This window comes from Mustelus asterias, chromosome 4, assembly GCF_964213995.1.
Source record: "Mustelus asterias chromosome 4, sMusAst1.hap1.1, whole genome shotgun sequence".
Taxonomy (NCBI): Eukaryota; Metazoa; Chordata; class Chondrichthyes; order Carcharhiniformes; family Triakidae; genus Mustelus; species Mustelus asterias.
Window position 1 is genome coordinate 129,341,498 of NC_135804.1, and position 21,131 is coordinate 129,362,628.

General features: G+C 45.7%; 1 protein-coding gene across 1 annotated transcript in view; it reads right to left on the reverse strand.

The window, feature by feature from the left end:
* The window catches only part of mcf2a (MCF.2 cell line derived transforming sequence a), a 190,478-nt gene that overhangs the window by 28,881 nt on the left and 140,466 nt on the right, over positions 1-21,131 (reverse strand). The window contains exons 23-28 of the mRNA XM_078211752.1: positions 20,178-20,270; positions 17,446-17,524; positions 9,787-9,838; positions 8,831-8,940; positions 5,515-5,609; positions 1,172-1,284 (exon numbers count right to left, since the gene is read on the reverse strand). Of these exons, the coding sequence (XP_078067878.1) occupies positions 1,172-1,284; positions 5,515-5,609; positions 8,831-8,940; positions 9,787-9,838; positions 17,446-17,524; positions 20,178-20,270 (542 nt within the window). The remainder of the gene's footprint in view (positions 1-1,171; positions 1,285-5,514; positions 5,610-8,830; positions 8,941-9,786; positions 9,839-17,445; positions 17,525-20,177; positions 20,271-21,131) is intronic.

Below are 21,131 nucleotides of genomic sequence, written 5' to 3' on the forward strand. Positions count from 1 at the left end.
TCGACATCAGTCTCAGTGAGAAGCCAGGTTTGAGATGGGATTACAGTTCAATATTGTAAACAAATACCAGAGAATTCATTCAATCCGTCGAGGTAATCATCAAGTGTCATTGGTTTCCTCTCACTCTGAATTTTGATGATCCTTTGGGCTCTTTGTTTTCCTCTGGCAATAACATTCAGTATAATCCAATCTCAAACAGAAACTTCAATCCATCGAAACGTCATGAACTGAATCCCGGCCAACAAATATAGCGTTTGCATAAAGGACAGAGAGAAATCATGCTGTCTATTTTCAATGATACTGCACTGGGCAGCACTGTATCACTGTGGTTAGCACAGCTGACTCACAGCGCCAGGGATCCCATGTTCAATTCCTGGCTTGGGTCTGTGTGGAGTTTGCACATTCGCCCCCTGTCTGTGTGGGTTTCCTCCCATATTCTGAAAGACGTGCTGGTTAGGGTGCATTGACCTGAACAGGCGCCGGACTGTGGCGACGAGGGGAATTTCACAGTAATTTCATTGCAGCGTTAATGAAAACCTTAATTTTGACTCATAAATAAGCTTTACTGAAAGTTCCTCCAAATTTTACATCACCAATCAAACGGACTCAGAAAATAAGCAGCTGGAGTTCTCTTGTGATGGGCTTAATGTCATTGAATGTTTCTTGTGCAGAAATATCTCAATGATCCTCTACCATCTCCGCTCAAGGTCGAAACCTGATTGGATCATGTCTATTGCTATTATAGTGACTGTAATTTTCCCAAACCCATCCCCGAAATTGTGGAAATCAATTTGACAGAGGGAGTTGGGCTGTTAAGGTAAAGGCAACAATTTACATCCTTCCCCACCCCATATCCCCACCCTGTATCCCCATCCCATATCCTCTCCCCCCAACTTGTATCCCCTCCCCCACCCTGCATCCCCTCCCCCACCCCGTACCCTCTCCCCCACCCCGTATCCCCACTCCCATCCCGAATCCCCACCCTGTATCCCCTCCCCCACCCCGTATCCCCTCCCCCAACCCTGTGATTAGAATGTTTAGAATATGGAACCGTTGCCACATGGAGTGATTGATTCAAATGCAAATAGCACAGATGCAGTTGAAGGAAGTCTACATAATGGCATGGGGAAGCAAGGACTGCCTTACATTGGAAAAAGCCAGCCACACTTACCATTGTCCTTCACCATCTTCGTGCATTAACTGTACCACATCACCGCTTTTAATTAACATTTCTTCTGAATCTTGGTTTTTACCATCAGTGCGAGCTTTGTACCTCCCAGGGGACTGAAAGCATAACCAAAAATTAAAACGACCTCTAATCGAGGGACCTCATTGCATCTCTCAGACACCCATCAATCACTTGACAACAACCTGTATTTATATAGCACCTTTAATGTAACAAGATATCCCAAGGTGCTTCACAGGAATGACAATTAAACAGAATTTGACACCGAGCCACAGAAGGGGAGATTAGGACAGGTGACCAAAGGTTTGGTCAAGGTGGAAGGTTTAAAGGAGCAGCTTCAAGGAGAAGTTGAGAGGCGGAAAGGTTTAGAGGGGGAATATCAGAGTTTGGGTAGCTAAAGATATAACTGCAAACAATAGCTTTATCATTCACTCACTCATTGTACTTGGAGCTATGGATCATCTGTGAATTAATCTGGGGAATTCCTGAGACAGCCAAATGGGGGCCTTCTGCAGTGTTAAACAATGAAATGCAGCAGCCATTTTTATACACAGCAAATCCCACAATCAGCAATGAATCCGTTTATTTTGCGTCATTGGTTGAGGGAGGACTGCTGGCCAGGATACCTGGAGAATTCACCTAGTCATAGGTAACATCTCACCTAAAGGAGGATAACTCTGACTTTGCAGCAATGCTTCAGCCGAGCCTACATTTTGAAACAATACCGTAAATCTGTTGATACAAAGGTGTCAATGCCACCAATGCAGCCAAAACTCGAGTCTCAGACCTGATTTTTAACCCAGTGTCTGAAATAGGATTTAAACCCACAACCTTCAGACTCAGAGGTGAGAGCGTTAGCAATTGCACCACAGCTGACACTGGCTGTCATGGTTGAGGTGTTCCTTACCTCATTAATACACCTTCAATATGTGGAGTAAACCACAGATTGTCTGAACAAAACAAATCTACAATATTCCCAGCACTGATTCCAGAGAAACATATTTGAATGGAATCTCTTGCAGCAAGGTTAAAAAAATAAATTTCCCACCTGGCCACAATAGTCAATGACCTGGAAGGCGGCATTTCCTCAGGAGCTCCGATTAGTTCCAGGTTGTGTTCAGGAAGTAGTAGTGCAGTGATATTATCACTGGATTAGTAATCTAGAAACCTAGGGTAATGCTATGGGAACCTGGGTTCGAATCTCACCAAAGCAGGTGGTGAAATTTGAATTCAATAAAAATTGGGAAATAAAATTCAAATGATGATCATGAAACTATCATCAATTGTTGGAGAAACCCATCTGGTTCACTAATGCCCTTTAGGGAATTAAATCTGCCATCTTTACCTGATCTGGCCTATATGTGACTCCAGACCCATAGCAATGTGACTGACTCTTAACTGGCCTGGGAAGCAAGGGGGATGGACAGTAAATGTTGGCCTTGCCATGAAAGAATAAAAAAAATCAATACATTGTCTAAAGTACAGTTGAAGCTTGGGGTCTGCAAATATCAGGAAATTTACGTTTGTCTTGAAATGTTTTGTTTAAACTGTGGTTTATTCAACATACAGAAACATACATAGAAACATTGAAACTAGAAGCAGGAGGAGGCCATTTGGCCCTTTGAACCTGCTCTGCCACTCATTATGGTCTTGGCTGATCATCAAATTCAATATCCTGATCCCCTCTTCCCCGCATATCCCTTGATCCCTTTCACCCCAAGAGCTATATCTAATTCCTTCTTGAAACCACACAATGTTTTGGCCTCAACTACAATTCTTTGATAGTGAATTCCACACATTCACCACCCTCTGGGTGAAGAAATTTCTCCTCACCTCAGTTCTAAAAGGTTTACCCCTTATCCTCAAACTATGACCCCGAGTTCTGGACTTCCCCACCATTGGGAACATTCTTTCTCAACCTACCCTGTCTAACCCTCATACACGAAATCATAGGAACCCTGCAGTGCAGAAGGCCATTCGGCCCATCGAGTCTGCACTGACAACAATCCCACCCCAGGCCTTAACCCCACAAATTTACTCCACTAATCCCTCTAACCTACACATCCTGGGACACTAAGGGGCAATTTAGCATGGTCAATCAACCTAACTTGCACATCTTTGGACTGTGGGAGGAAACCGGAGCGCCCGGAGGAAACCCACGCAGACACGGGGCGAATGTGCAAACTCCACACAGACAGTGACCCAAGCTGGGAATCGAACTGAGGTCCCTGGAGCTGTGAGGCAGCAGTGCTAACCACTGTGCCACCGTGCCGGCCTGTTCGAATTTTATACATTTCTATCAGATCCCCTTTCACTTTTCTAATCTCCAATGAGTACAATCCTATCCGACTTAATCTCTCCTCATATGACAGACCTACCATCCCAGGGAATTAGCCTTCATTGCACTCCCTCTATAGCAAGGACATCCTTCCTCAGATACGGTCACCAAAACTGCACACAATACTCCAGGTGTGGTCTCACCAATGCCCTATACAATTGCAGCAAAACATCCCTCTCCCTATACTCAAATCCTTTCGCCATGAAGGCCAACATACTATTTGCCTTCTTTACTGCCTGCTGTACCTGCTTATTTACTGACTGATGCACGAGGACACCAAGGTCTCGCTGAGTATTCACCTCCCTCAGTTTATACTCATTCAAATAATAATCTGCCTTCCTATTTTTACTACTGAAGTGGATAACCTCACATTTATCCACATTGTACTGCAGCTGCCATGCAGATGCACACACACTGAGCTTGTCCAAATCATACTGAAGCATCTCTGCATCCTCCTCACTGCTCACCCTCCCACCCAACTTTGTGTCATCTGCAAATTTGGAGATAATACATTCAGTTCCCTTGTCCAAATCATTAATATATAATGTGAATAGTTGGGGTCCTAGCACAGATCCCTGTGGAACTCCACTGGTCACTGCCTGCCAATCGGAATAAGACCCATTTATGCCAACTCTTTGCTTCCTGTCTAAGATCCCAGTGACCACTTCACAATCTTGTTAAATCAGTCAGTTGCTGATCCTTTTCATGGGACATTAACTAGTTTCAAGTCATTTCTAGTGAGTTCAAAACTAGTTGAACAGTGAATTTAGTGAACTGATAATCGTTGCTGTATAGTATTGCAGTAAATATGCACAGATTGATAAAATCAGACACTGAAGAAGGAATTAGAGGGACTTGCAAACACAGGAAATTAACCATAGAAAAGTTACAGCATGGAAGGAGACTATTCGGCCCATCTTGCCCATGCCAGCCCGAGGACAACCAGGTGCCCTTTCTAATCCTATCTTCCTGCACCTGGTCCATAGCCCTGTAGCTTACAGCATTTAAGGTGCAGATTCAGGTACTTTTTAAAAGAATTTAGGGTCTCTGCCTCCACCACCAACTTGGGCAGTGAATTCCAGACACCCACCACTCTGCGTAAAAAAGGTTCTTCCTCATTTCACCTCGCCACTTATCTTGAATCTGGTTCTAGAATTTCCCACCAAGGGAAACAATTTTATCCTGTGCGCTCCATCTCTTCCCCTTATAATTTTGTACACCTCTATCAAGTCTCTCCTCAGCTTTCTTTAAAATCACCCCAACCTATTCATTCTCTTCAAGTTTTGAATTTATTGCAAATTTAATACTGACCCTGTAAACAGCAGTGAGCACAGCACATTCCTGGTCCTCAATATGCAATTGTAATGCTTGTTATAATTCGTATTAGCTTGGTCTTAGTCTCAATATTTTTGTGTGTGTGTGTGGGAATTGGCACAGGACTGTCTGGTCTTCTTGAGCTCCATCAGAGAGCTGTGAATCTTGAGAGATCTGACCCCAGGGGTTTAGCCATGATCTTACTGAAGGGCAGGATGTGTTCAAAGGGCCGAAAGGCCTACTCCTGCTTCTATTTCTCATGTTAAGTTCTCATGTCGGCTGATTCAATGGGAAGGCTGGCCTGTGGAATGTAGGTTAAGATTAGGTTTCCATGGAGACACTAGACATACCACCAGCTTCCCAACCGTGAATTAAAACATCCCCTTCCTGTCCATCTTAAACATATAAATGGCCAATTGGACAAGGTACTCTGTGACCAGTAGAACAAAGTGTTCTCAATGGTCATTTAGCTCAGCTAGTAAATGCCACCCAATAATTCTGGAGTTATAGGTGATTAATACCATGAGAAGGGACAGCACTGGGATCGGAGAGGGGAAGGAAGGTTCAAATAGCAGGTGATAAACAAAATCTATTCAGACTGATTAAGTTTAGCAGATTCTTGGATTTGAAAGACAAATTCTGGCATTCAGGTTGTATATCTGAAAGAAACACTGACCAGCTGGTTACTGTCCTCTTCCTCTGTGTCATTGTTACTGGACCAGCCGTCATTCCCCTCGGAGGCTTCAACGTAACGGAAATTTCCAGCCCAGTCTGTGAGAGTAAAGAAACACGCGTTAGATCACAGCTTCTTATTACAATATTATTCTTCCTGTGAAAGAGGGGAACCCATGATGTGGAGATGCCGGCGTTGGACTGGGGTAAACACAGTAAAAAGCCTCACAACAACAGGTTAAAGTCCAATAGGTTTATTTGGTAGCAAAAGCCACTTTTGAACTCGTATAAGGCTTTAATAAGATTCATATAAGGCAAAAGTGGCTTTTGCTGCCAAATAAACCTGTTGGACTTTAACCTGGGGTTGTGAGACTTCTTAAAGAGGGGAACAGCAGTGCTTATAGTATAAAGAATAGAAGTTCCAATCCCACTATGGCATTTTGACAATCAGTTTTTTAAAAAATCTGGATACAAAACAAGAAAATAAGGAAACGCACCCCCCCTTCCCCTGCCACCGCCCCCCCCACCCCCACCCCCCCCCACCACCACACATTTACTCGGTCTGGCCTACACGTGACTCCAGACCCACAGCATGCGGCTGACTCTTAGCTCCTTCTTAAAGTGGCCAAGCGAGCCTCTCAAGTACACTGAACCCACACACAGTGGCTCAACATCACCTTTCCCAGGATAGGCAATAAATGTTAGCCTTGCCAGTAACACCAACACCTCAAGACCATAAGACAATAAGATATAGGAGCAGAATTAGGCCACTCAGTCCATCGAGTCTGCTCCGTCATTCAATCATGGCTGATTTTTTTCTCATCCCCATTCTCATCCCTTTTCCCCATAACCCCTGATCCCCTTATTAATCAATAACCTAGCTATCTCTGTCTTAAAGACACTCAGTGGCCTGGCCTCCACAGCCTTCTGCAGCAAAGAGTTCCACAGGTTCACCACTCTCTGGCTGAAGAAATTCCTCCTCATCTCTGTTTTAAAGGATTGTTCCTTTATCCTGAGGTTGTGCCCTCTGGTTCTAGTTATTCCTACTAGTGGAAACATCCTCTCCATGTCCACTCTATCCAGGCTGCGCAGTATAAGATCCCCCCTCATCCTTCTAAACACCAACGAGCACAGGCCCAGAGTCCTCAACCGTTCCTCATACGACAAGCTCTTAATTCCGGGGATCATTCTTGTGAACCTCCTCTGGACCCTTTCCAAGGCCAGCACATCCTTTCTTAGATATGGGACCCAAAACTGCTCACAGTACTCCAAATGGGGTCTGACCAGAGCTTATACAGTCTCAAAAGCACATCCCTGCTCTTGTATTCTAGCCCTCTCAACATGAATGCTAAAAGTGAATAATCACAAAATAATAATAAAATCAACCAGTGTTGTCAATACTTTTACCAAAGATCTACATTGTTAGCATGCAAGGTTCCTTTTCAAAGGAGCACTTACTAACAATAAAGTAACTAAAAGACCATAAGAGCAGGTGCAGGCCAATCAGCCCATTGAGACTGTCAATAAGATCATGGTTAATCTGATTGTGTGGCCCTAACTCCACTTTCCTGCCTTTCTCCATAACCCTTGTCTTCCTAGACAAAAGTCTGTCTAACTCAGCTTTAATATATTCAATGATCCAGCCCCCTCACCACCACGCCCCCCACCGCGCTCCCCCTCCCCCACCACCACCCAACCCCCCCAATCCCCACCCCCCACTCTCTGTGGATGAGAATTCCAAAGACCAATAGCCTTCTGAAATAAGAAATTCTTCAACATCTCCATCTTAAAACCTGAGAATCATACAGTGCAGAAGAGGCCCTTTGGCCCATCGAGTCTGCACCAACACGCGAAAAAAAACCTGAACTCCCATCTAATCTACCTGCCAGCACTTGGCCCATAGCCCTGAATGTTATGATGTGCCAATTGCTCATCCAGGTACTTTTGAAATGGGACTTTTTAAATCTTAAATGGGCGACTCCTTAATTTAAACTGTTTCCCTCCAGTCACTGGTTCTCCCACGAGAGGAAACCTCGTCTCAGTATCTACCCTGTGAAGCCACCTCAAACTTTTACACCTTTCAGTAAGATAATTTCTCATTCTTCTGAGCTCCAATGAGTATAGGCCCAATTTGTTCAATCTTTCCCCATAAGACAAACCCCCTTTTATCACTGGAATCAGCCTAGTGAACCTCCTCTGGACTTCATTACGATTTGCTCTACCTATGTGACCACTACTCCATTGCAAACTACTACCACTCCTCTCAGTGGGAAACTACGCTGTGTTTGAGGCATTGTTGTGATTCAGGAGGTTGCACTGTATCTGAATTAGAAGGTTGTGGTCCAAATCACACTTTCAAAACCCAGGCAGATGCTGCCAATTCCAGTGCTAAATTCTCCCTCAGTGTACCCGAACAGGCGCCGGGGTGTGGCATCTTGGGGATTTTCACGGTAATTTAATTGCAGTGTTAATGTAAGCTGACTTGTGACACTAATAAATAAACTTAGAATTTAAATTTAAAACTCATTGGTAATGGGCTTACAAAAAAGGTATAAATAACTGTGGTTATTGGCTGAGGAGGTGCTTGTTTGCAATGTGTAACTGTCAATAAATGCCTATAAAAGTCTGCAAAGATTGGCTCTAGTTAGGTAAATTGGCCATGCTAAATTGCCCCTTAGTGTCCCAAGATGTGTAGGTTAGGGGGATTAGTGGGGTAAATACTTGGGGTTACAGGGAACAGGTCTGGGTGGGATTGCCCCATAGTGTCAGGGGGAATGCGTGGTGTTAGAAGGATCGGGCCTGGGTGGGATTGTTGCCGGTGCAGACTCGATGGGCTGAATGGTCTCCTTCTGCACTGTAGGGATTCTATGATTCTGGTTTTATCCTTCACTATCTGGCTTTCTGGGGTAGAAAACCGACAGAATTAGGGATATGGCGGCCCATGAGGTTACAGATTGCGGTTGAGTACGATTCTGTTTCTGCTGATGGCCCACAGTGCTGCATGGATACCCAGTGTCGAGCTGCTAGATCTGTTCTGAGTTGACCCTGTTCAGCCGGATCTCCACATCATGACAGCCGGATGGTAACAGTCACTGTGACGGTTCCTCGTAACAACCACTATCACTTCTACCACTGCCACCAAAACTATAAATAGATATGAGCGAATATACAGCTAACAATGCAGCCACTTTGCCTCACTTTTCACAAATTTGCTTTCTGCAAAAGTTCCAAGCAAAAGCAAACAAGAGATTCTTGTGAAAACAGTTTTCTGAAGCTGAAAGAATATAAATTTAGGGGAATTTAGAGATCATCAGCAATACCTTTCCGTGCTGAGAGATGCTGCGGCGACAGAGGGAAGTGCCCCAAAACCACAGAACTGGTGAGCTCAGAATCATTTTCTTCTGAACTTAGAGAAGCTGTGTTCTCTTTCCTGTACAAAAAAAATACAAATGACCTCAGATGGGATGGAATAAAATGATGTCACCAAAAATCAACTTTCTCACTTGAGAACTGCACAGATCCCTGGAGCTCTTATCTCTCAGATTGCACAAACTTAATGCAAAATTGATTAGGTCTATTTTGTTCCTTTGCAAAACAAAAAACAAATAGGGGTGGCACGGTGCACAGTGGCTAGCACTGCTGCCTCACAGCGCCAGGGACCTGGGTTCAATTCCCAACTTGGGTCACTGTCTGTGTGGAGTTTGCATGTTCTCCCCGTGTCTGCGTGGGTTTCCTCCGGGTGCTCCGGTTTCCTCCAACAGTCCGAAAGTTAGGTGGGTTAGGTGCACTGGCCGTGCTAAATTCTCCCTCGGTGTTGCCAAACAGGTGCCAGAGTATGGCGACTAGGGGATTTTCACAGTAACTTCATTACAGTGTGAATCATAGAACCCTACCATGCAGAAGGAGGCCATTCGGCCTATTGAGTCTGCACGACAACAATCCCACCAGGCCCTATCCCCATAACCCCATGTATTTACCCTAGCTAGTCCCCCTAAGGGGGACTAAGGGGCAATTTAGCATGGCCAATCCACCTAACCCGCACATCTTTGGACTGTGGGAGGAAACCGGAGCTCCCAGAGGAAACCCACGCAGACACGGGGAGAATGTGCAAACTCCACACAGACACTGACCCAAGCCGGGAATTGAACCCGGGTCCCTGGCACTGTGAGACAGCAGTGCTAACCACTGTGCTGCCCTCAGCCTACTTGTGACACTAATAAATAAATAATAACACAATGTACTGTCGTCTGATTTTTTGGATTATTTTAACACTTACCCCGGGGTTAGCAGAATCTGATCTGTCAGGTGATGATGAGATTGGCTGTCTCCTGTAAAACAGAGGCAGAGTGAGATAAAGATCAGGTGTTGCAATAACCCAGGATCTGTATATCCTCTTCAATCCAATTAAACAAATGGCTCCAATTAATTGGAAATGAAATTCTTCAGTTCAGGTAAAGATTGAGGCAGTCACTGGGGCATCATTTAACACGGGACTGGTATTAAAGAAGGAAGATTCTAGAGAAATGGAAATGGGACCGCAGGAAATAGCTTCAGTGGAAGAGGCACCAGGAACAGGAGGAGGCCATTCAGCCCCTCGAGCCTGTTCGATCATGGCTGATCTGCACCATAACTTGATTCACACGTTTTCAAATAATCCCTACAGTGCAGAAAGAGGCCATTTGGCCCATTGAGTCTGCACCAACTGTCCAACAAAACATTTTACCCAGGCCCACACCTCCACCATTCCCGTAATCCCGCACATTTACCAAGGCCCATCCACCTAACCTATGCATTTTGGACTGTGGGAGGAAGCTGGAGCACACAGAGGAAATCTACGTAGACCCTGCTGTCACTGGCAAGTTTCTCCTTATTTACTCTCATCAAGGTCCTTCATAAGACCCACACTCCAAAGACATGTGGGTTAGGTTGATTGACCATGCTAAATTGCCCCTTAGTGTCAGGGGGATTAGCAGGCTAAATAAGTGAGGTTGTGGGAATAGGGCCTGAGTGGGATTGAGTGGGTGCAGACTCAATGGGCCGAATGGCCTCCTTCTGCACTGTGGGGATTCTATGATTCTATAATAGAATCATAGAATACCTATTAAATCTCCTCTTCATCCTCTCTGCTCTATGGAAAACAATCCCAGCATCTCCAGCCTTTCCACAGGACTGGAATTCCTCAACCCTGGTACCATCTTAGTAAATCTACTCTGTACTCTCTCCAAGGCCTTGACATTCTTACTACAGTGTGGAGCCCAGATTCCCAATGGAATATAGTCCCCACTTGCCTGGATGAGTGCAGCTCCAACAACACTCAAAAAGCGCAACATCATCCAGGATAAAGCAGCCTGGTTAATTGGCACCCTACCAATGGTTGATTGGTCCCTCCAGCAATGACACACAGTAGAAGCCGTGTGTACCACCATGTGTTGCACTACTGCAACACATCAAGACTCCTCCAACAGTACCTTGAAGACACACAATCGCTACTACCCAGGAGGACAAGGGCAGCAGACGCATGGGGACACCATCACCTGGAAGATCCCCTCCCAATCACTCACCATCCTGACTTGCAAATATATCCTTCACTGTTGCTGGGTCAAAATCCTGGAACCCGTTCCCTAATAGCATTGTGGGTGTGCCACATGGACTGCAGTGGTTCAGGAAGGTAGCTCACCATCAACTTCTCAAGGGGAATTAAAGATGGGCAATAAATGCTGGCCTGGCCAGCAATATCACATCCTGTCAAAGAATTAAAAATTTGTTTCTTTTCCCTAATCCACTGCTCACTTTCTGGAATAGCGGTTTAGCTTTTCTCAGTTGGCTGGACGGCTAGTTAGTGATGTCGCACAGCGCCAACAGTGCGGGTTCAATTCTCGTACCAGCTGAGGTCATTAATGAAGGCCGCACCTTCTCAACCTTGACCCTTGTCTGAGGTGTGGTGATCCTTGGGTTAAATGACCACCAGTCAGTTCTCCCTCTCAAAGGGGAAAGCAGCCAGTGGTCACCTGGGAGCATGGCTACTTTACACATTTACAATATAGAATGATACAGCACAGGAGTAGGCCATTCGGCCCATTGTGTTCTGTCAGAAAAATTAGTGTTAGTATCACTGGTACTGACCTAGAACATAGAACAGTACAGCACAGAACAGGCCCTTCGGCCCACGATGTTGTGCCGAGCTTTATCTGAAACCAAGATCAAGCTATCCCACTCCCTATCATCCTGGTGTGCTCCATGTGCCTATCCAATAACCGCTTAAATGTTTCTAAAGTGTCTGACTCCACTATCACTGCAGGCAGTCCATTCCACACCCCAACCACTCTCTGCGTAAAGAACCTACCTCTGATATCCGTCCTGTATCTCCCACCACGAACCCTATAGTTATGCCCCCTTGTAATAGCTCCATCCACCCGAGGAAATAGTCTTTGAACGTTCACTCTATCTATCCCCTTCATCATTTTATACACCTCTATTAAGTCTCCCCTCAGCCTCCTCCGCTCCAGAGAGAACAGCCCTAGCTCCCTCAACCTTTCCTCATATGACCTACCCTCCAAACCAGGCAGCATCCTGGTAAATCTCCTCTGCACTCTTTCCAGCGCTTCCACATCCTTCTTATAGTGAGGTGACCAGAACTGCACACAATATTCCAAATGTGGTCTCACCAAGGTCCTGTACAGTTGCAGCATAACCCCACGGCTCTTAAACTCCAACCCCCTGTTCATAAAAGCTAACACACTATAGGCCTTCTTCACAGCTCTATCCACTTGACTGGCAACCTTTAGAGATCTGTGGATATGGACCCCAAGATCTCTCTGTTCCTCCACAGTCTTCAGAACCCTACCTTTGACCCTGTAATCCACATTTAAATTTGTCCTACCAAAATGAATCACCTCACATTTATCAGGGTTAAACTCCATTTGCCATTTTTCAGCCCAGCTTTGCATCCTATCTATGTCTCTTTGTAGCCTACAACAGCCCTCCACCTCATCCACTACTCCACCAATCTTGGTGTCATCAGCAAATTTACTGATCCACCCTTCAGCCCCCTCCTCTAAGTCATTAATAAAAATCACAAAGAGCAGAGGACCAAGCACTGATCCCTGCGGCACACCCCAGCAACCTGCCTCCAATCCGAAAATTTTCCATCGACCACCACCCTCTGTCTTCGGTCAGACAGCCAGTTACCTATCCAATCGGCCAACTTTCCCTCTATCCCACACCTCCTCACTTTCATCATAAGCCGACCATGGGGGACCTTATCAAACGCCTTACTAAAATCCATGTATATGACATCAACTGCCCTACCTTCATCAACACACTTAGTTACCTCCTCAAAAAATTCTATCAAATTTGTGAGGCACGACTTGCCCTTCACGAATCCGTGCTGACTATCTCGGATTAATCCGCATCTTTCTAAATGGTCGTAAATCCCATCCCTAAGGACCCTTTCCATCAATTTACCAACCACCGAAGTAAGACTAACCGGTCTATAATTACCAGGGTCATTTCTATTCCCTTTCTTAAACAGAGGAACAACATTCGCCATTCTCCAGTCCTCTGGCACCATCCCCGTGGACAGTGAGGACCCAAAGATCAACGCCAAAGGCTCTGCAATCTCATCCCTTGCCTCCCACAGAATCCTAGGATACATTTCATCAGGCCCAGGGGACTTATCGACCTTCAGTTTATTCAAAACTGCCAAGACATCCTCCCTCCGAACATCTATTTCCTCCAGCCTATTAGCCTGTAACACCTTCTCTTCCTCAAAAACATGGCCCCTCTCCTTGGTGAACACTGAAGAAAAGTATTCATTCATCACCTCGCCTATCTCTACTGACTCCATACACAAGTTCCCACTCCTGTCCTTGACCGGCCCTAACCTCACCCTGGTCATTCTTTTATTCCTCACATAAGAGTAAAAAGCCTTGGGGTTTTCCTTGATCCGACCCGCCAAGGACTTCTCATGTCCCCTCCTAGCTCTCCTTAGCCCCTTTTTCAGCTCATTCCTTGCTAACTTGTAACCCTCAATCGAGCCATCTGAACCTTGTTTCCTCATCCCTACATAAGCTTCCCTCCTCCTTTTCACAAGACATTCCACCTCTTTTGTGAACCATGGTTCCCTCACTCGGCCATTTCCTCCCTGCCTGACAGGAACATACCTATCAAGGACATCCAGTATTTGTTCCTTGAAAAAGTTCCACTTTTCATTCGTTCCTTTCTCTGACAGTTTCTGTTCCCAACTTATGCCCCCTAATTCTTGCCTAATCGCATCATAATTACCCCTCCCCCAATTGTAAACCTTGCCCTGCCGTACGGCCCTATCCCTCTCCATTGCAATAACAAAAAACACCGAATTGTGGTCACTATCTCCAAATTGCTCTCCCACAACCAAATCTAACACTTGGCCCGGTTCATTTCCCAGTACCAAATCCAATGTGGCCTCACCTCTAGTCGACCCATCCACATATTGTGTCAGGAAACCCTCCCGCACACACTGCACAAAAACTGCCCCATCCAAACTATTTGACCTACAAAGGTTCCAATCAATATTTGGAAAGTTAAAGTCCCCCATGACAACTACCCTGTGACCCCCACACATATCCATAATCTGCTTAGCAATTTCTTCCTCCACATCTCTATTACTATTTGGGGGCCTATAATAAACTCCTAGCAACGTGACCGCTCCTTTCCTATTTCTAACTTCAGCCCATATTACCTCAGTGTGCAGATCCCCCACTAAGTGCCTTTCCGCAGCCGTTAAACTATCCTTGATTAACAATGCCACCATGGACATTGTTTAGTTGTAGAATCATTGGATTTTGCAGCAAGTCGTTGAGCAGTACTTAACAACTTGTATTTATATACCTTCACAGTGATTTGATTTATTATTGTCACATGTGTTGGGATACAGTGAAAAGTATTGTTTCTTATGCATTTCACAGACAGAGCATACCATGTACTGAGAAGGAAAGGAGACAGTGCAGAATGTAGTGTTACAGTCATAGCTACGGTGTAGAGAAAGATCAGCTTAATATATGGTAGGACCATTCAAAAGTCTGGTGGCAACGAGGAAGAAGCTGTTCTTGGGTCGGTTGGTACGTGACTTCAGACTTTTGTATCTTTTTCCCGACGGAAGAAGATGGAAGAGAAAATGTCCAGGGTGTGTGGAGTCTTTGATTAAACTGGTTGCTTCCCTGAGGCAGCGGGAAGTGTAGACAGAGTCAATGGATGGAAGGCTGGTTTGCGTTAAAGTGGCAAAACATCTCAATATGCTTGATTATTGAAGTAGAATTTAAGAAGCACGTAAAAGGAGAAGAGAGGGTTCGAGAGGTTGAGTGGTTTAGGGACAGAATTCCAGAACTCGGGCCCGAGGCAGCTGAAGATGCGGTCTCCAATATTGGAATGGTTAAAATCAGGGATGCTGAAGAGGCCAGAATTGGAGGAGCACAGAGATCTCAGAAGACTGTGAGGTTCTTCTTTAATTTATTCATGGGATGTGGGAGTCACTGACAAGACCAGCATTCCCAATTAGCTGTGAAAACGTGGTGGTGAGCTGCGTTCTTGAACCACTGCAGTCCATGTGGTATAAGTACACCCACTGTGCTGTTAGGGAGGGAGTTCCAGGATTTGGACCCAGTGAGGAGAATACAAAGGGAGGGGCAGGAGCAGGGCCAAAGCCTTAGAGGGATTTGAAATCAAATGTGAGAACTTTGAAATTGAGACATTACCGGATGGCCGAGTGGTATTATTGTTAGATTATTAATCCCAAAACTCAGCTAATGTTCTGGGGACCCAGGTTCAAATCCCGCCACGGCAGATGGTGGAATTTGAATGCAATAAAAATATTCTGAATTAAGAATCTACTGATGAGCATGAAGCTATTATCGATTGTTGGAAAAACCCATCTGGTTCACTAATGTCCTTACCTGGTCAGGCCTACATGTGACTCCAGAGCCACAGCAATGTGGTTGACTCTCAACTGCCCTCCAAGGGCAACTAGGGATGGGCAATACATTTTTCCCGCATGCTACCTTCCCCAGACAATTTACCACCATGTCTCGCTGTCAGATAATCTGATGCATTGAGGGTCAGGACAATTCATACCCAAAAGAGGAACATGCATTTGCAGCTCATAACTTGCAGACAATTCACATCTGCATTAACAAGCATATGATGTACTCGATCAAAGCAGTTACAGGGGCCTGGAATTATTCCATAATTATTAAATGTAACGTGAAGAGATAGGGATCCATTGGTGTTCAGTGTCAACTTGACTCCACTGGTAATAGTTCCACTTTTCATTCTGAGATGGAGCTGAGGAGAAGTATTTGTTTTTACAGTGTTATTAAGATCTGAAATGAGCTGCCCGAAAGAGCAGTGCAAGCAGATTCAGTAATGTACACATAAAATCAGACACCTGCTTTAAGGGAATCTCTTTTCAGGATTATAGGGAAAAAGATAGGGAGTGGGATTATTGGATAGCTCTTTCAAGGAGCAAGCACAGGCTCAATAGGCCACATGGCCTCTGTTTGTACTCTAACATCCATGATTTTAACTAAACAAGATTGTACGTTGGAAACCTGGGGGCCGATTCTCCCATCGCAACCCACAAGTTTTCTGGTGGGTCGTGGTGGGAGATGTGCGTCACCGGCCTTTTTCCGGGATTTGCGCATGCGCCGGGAATGCATGCGCATCTCCCAGAGCCGGAGAACAGTTGGAGACCAGACCACGCTGGAAACCGGCGGGAAGAGAAGTAAGTAATTTAAATCTTTTTTTAATGTAGTTTAAATATGTTTTCAATGTCACTATCAGGACCTTGCCGGTCCCGATTGAATCTCCCATCTCGCCAGGAGTACTTCATTCCGTCGGGGTTTAGAGTAGCTCCCCATGTTCGGGGAACTAGCGGGAGACCCCGCCGGACTGAAGGGAGGCAATTAGGGCCCCCCAGGGGGTCAGGCGTCGGGGGGATGGTGCCCCCTGGGCATGGGCACCCTGACAGTGCCAGCCTGTGCCTCCTGGCACTGCCCAAGGGGCAAAGTTCCCATGCCCAGGGGGCACTTTGGCACTGCCCATCGGGCATCGGGCAGTGCAAAGGGGGGTGGGGTCTATTGTGGGCAGGGCCTAGGGGCTGCTGGGGTGGGGGAGGTGAGGGGATCGCCACTGCTGGGTGCAGGGGGCTGGACATTGGGGTGATCTGGGGTGGGGGAGGGGGGGGGGAGGGTCAGGACTGGCCCGGAATTGCTGTGGGGGCCCCAATTGGGGCGTGGGGAGGGGGGCTGGAGGGGCAGCACTGCGGGGTTACTGGGCTGGCCAGCAATTGAACTGGGCAGACTGACAGATCGGGTCCACTGCGCATGCGCAGAGCTCCAGAACAGTCAGGCTCCGGCGTGAATAGGACCCACCCCCCTGGGTTTTTAATGATATTCACGACTGGGACCTCTGCTTTGCACAGAGTGCGGGAGATTCGAGTGAGAAGCTGAACTGAGAAAACAGTCGTGGTCTAGAATAGTTTTCCCACCAATGCAGCATTTTTGGGAGAATTGTCCCCCTGATTTCTAACGAACTGATCCAATAAAGATGTTACCTGAACAGTGGATAAAAGCAAATTACTGCGGATGCTGGAATCTGAAACTAAAAGGGAAAATGCGAGAAAATCTCAGCAGAAAATCTCTTTTCTCTCCTTACAGATGCTGCCAGACCTGCTGAGATTTTCCAGCATTGTCTCTTTTGGCTACTTGAACAGTGCAGTGTTATGCAGTATGTGTGGCTGCACGCTATTGAAGAATCAGCAAGATGGAAATCGTGACTCTGCCGCTAGGGTTTCTCACTCTATTGCACCATCAGGAGATGGGCCTCGCCCAGCCATCATTTTTTACACATCATAATGAAAGAAATTTCCAGAACGCAGCATCAGCAAAAAAGCAGCAAGTACCTTGGAGGAGTCTCTGTTGATTTGTTAGCACTCTCCTCATCTCGCTCAACCAGGCCATCTTAATATCCACTGATGGTGCCTGAGGACAGAGAGAGAGAATATCGTTCTGCAATCCATAAATACTTTCAACCGAGGTCTTCTGTGATAAAGTGTTTGTTTCCTTAGATCTAAAATACAGACATGTTAAATAACACGCTCTTAACGCATTGCAGTTGATTTTAGCATGCGTTTGGCCAGCAATTGCATTTTCCCATGACCCCTCTGTTCATTGACTTGGGTGGAGGGAGGGGCGGGGGCAGAAAAATCACTTCTGATATCTTCTCTCTCGCTCAATCCAAACTTCACTGGCTCCCTTGTAGAATTGGGGATAGGGCTTGGAGGCACGCTGGCAGCTCGACACCATGTGGACACAGTGGCCAGACGCCATTATGTATCTGGCCCCGTCACTGGCATTGGGAACAGGGTGAGTAGAAGGCCTTTATGTTGGGCTGCAGTGAGACACTGTCACATTTACGGACAGCCTGTTCCGAAAGCTAGTGGCTTTTGCTACCAAATAAACCTGTTGGACTTTAACCTGGTGTTGTCAGACTTCTTACTGTGTCTACCCCAGTCCAACGCCGGCATCTCCACATCATGACATTTCCCTCCTGTCAGGGTGGAGCTCAGGAATGCCAGGCAAACGGATCACTTTACTTCTTTACAAAAAAAAGGTGTACTCCTGAATTGAAAGCTCAAGCAGACTGCCAGCTAACACAGGGTATGATTACGGAGTGCTTATGTCCCAGTATTGAGCATTCCAATCTGAAAATATCAAACTGGTTTCGATGCAAGTGACCACGAAGCTGTCGGATTGTCATAAAGACCCAACTGGTTCACTGATGTGCCTTTCAGAGAATGAAATCTATACGTGACTCCAGACCCACGCCAAAGTGCTTGATTCTGAGATCCAAGTGATCTAGCCAGTCACTCACTTTCATCAAAACACATCACATGGACAGCAGCAATTTGATCACATGTCCCACCGTCACCTTCTCAGGGCAATGGGCAATAAATACTAGCCTTGGCACTGACATCTAAACTTGAAGCTTATGAGAAGATAAATTTAAGAAGCTGCAGATATCCTGGCTCTGGTATTAAGAGATGTTCATTCGATAGAGGGTGATGGCTGCTGTGTGACATTCAAAGGTTGTGCAGAATCAGGCCCTGATTATAACACTGTGACCCCGGAAATCTGCGGACCATATCTCCCAGATGCACCCATTGCAAAGCTCTGCTGGTGACGCTGTGGTCAGGGGAACTTTGCATTTCAATGGCGAGTGATTGTACCTGCAGTTTGGGTACCTGACCCCAAAAGGAGGTGGCATACTGCTGGATCTGATACCTCAGTGCACTCTGCCACCCACCCACTTCAGACATACATACACAAGCGCGCACACGGATGCACACCTGTCCAATCACCACTTCCTTTATAAAGGAGCTGGAATTTCTTTAAGGTGAATGGCATCTTCTTGGAGAGGTCAGGCCACCATCCAGACCTTGATCACCAGCTGCTTCCACTTCTACCATTCCGTGTGGTGGTAGGCCCGGTGTAACCAGGACCACCATCTGCTGAAGAACCCTTTGGTTATAGAGAGACCAGGATGCAGGAACTCCCAAGGGCAGAGAGTCACTCTCCACAGCCTCACCCTTTCCAATACTGGTTGGCATCGGTGGCATTGTTGGAATCTCTTCCCCTTACGAAATTAACAGGCAAGGCTGCAACTTAACCTAACCTGCAATCACATTGCTGTGCCGGTGTTACAATAATGGTGGGATTGTGTGAGGAGACCTGAAGCAGACTGAGCAACAATGATGAAAACCATTACTGATACGCATTAGAATCTAGCTCATAAAGTCCTTGAAAGAGACAGACAAACAAGACCTTCTTGCTCAATCTCAGTTTTAAAAGTAACAGCTCAGTTATTGTTTCCTTCAAGGGCTGTAAATGGATCGAAACGTAAGAAAGATTCTAGCTATTCCCCAAGGCTTCTTCGACAGACACTCTCAAACCCCAACCCTCACCACTAAAAACAAGGGCAGCAGACGCATGGGACTACAACTATCTGCAGGTTCCCCTCCAAGCCACACATCATTCTGACTTCAAAATATAACGCCATTCCTTCACTGTCGCTGGATCAAAATTCTGGAACTCCCTTCCTAACAGCACTGTGGGTGTACCTACACCACATGGACTGCAATGGTTCAAGAAGGCAGCTCACCACCACCTTCTCAAGGGAAATTAGGGATGGGCAATAAACTGGCTTTTTCAGTGATTTCCACATCTCGACAATTCATAGAATCCTTCAGTGCAGGAGGAGGCCATTCAGCCCATCAAGCCTGCACTGGCTTTCTGACAGAGCATCTTACCCAGACCCATCCCCCTGCCCTATCCCTGTAGCCCTGCACATTTACCCACTAATCCCCCTAACCTACACATCTTGGGACACAATGGGGCAATTTAGTATGGCCAATCCACCTAACCTGCACATGTTTGGACTGTGGGAGAAAACTGGAGCACCCGGAGGAAACCCACGCAGTCACCCGAGGCCGGAATTGAACCCAAGTCACTGGCGCTCTGAGGCAGCAGTGCTAACCACCGTGCCACCATATATTTTGAAAAAGAGGGTAAGTCAAGCCCTGTGGTCAGCAGTAAACTGAATCCTGCAAACACAGTTCATGAATTCTGAACTTACTTGGATGAGATACACTTCCTCTCGCCCACTATACCAGACTTCAAACTTCCGAATATCTCCTTTAATATTCTCAGTGATCCCAACAGCACTCATCTGACAAATGAAACACAAGAAGTATTGTTATATTCCTCTATTCTTCTTGAAGTAGCAACTAACAGCATTAAATTTATATGGAATATCTTTCAAATAAAACCACAGCACATCAACAATTACAAGAATCAATTGCAAAAGGTGAATGGTTTGTCGGTCTGAACTGGATCTTGTAGAAAAGATGATGGTGAAACTATCAGAATTCACCATCTTTACTTCACTGAAATTGACAGCAGATCAAGGTGTCTGAATGTGCACAGAATAATTATTTTCAAAAATTTAATAATTTTTAAAACACTTTTTAAAAGCTTGTTTATCTTGTTATTTTATCATCTTAATCCAACTATAAATCATTTATTTCAATACCTGAAATGTTAAATTAATTTTGGAAGGATTCGGTTCTTTTTTTGTCCTGGTTTTCTGTCTGTGTGAATACTTCAATGTGATTTGCTGCGTACTCTGCTTGATGACATCATCGCTGCTACACGCCCAAAAATCCCTGTGACATGGTGCCAGATTCAAGCTACCATCGGGAAAGGGGAAAACCACGCCACAGAGATCACCAGATCCCAGTGGGCAACATTCTTCAAGGTCAGTGGCAGAGGCAATCCGGGTCAACAGTTGTGGATAGGAATCGTTCCCTTCCTTTCTCCTTTACTCCCAAAATACTGATTGTGTTCTGGCTGGAATTCCAACCTGGGTTGTATTTACATGGAATTGTGAAAGGACTGCGTTGGCCAGAACATCTGAAAGCACTTTACAACCAACAGAATACTTCCAAAGGTGGAGTGAATATTCTAACTAAGAAAAATACAGCAGCCAATATGCAGACAGAAGACCACACAAACAGCAATGAAATACAGG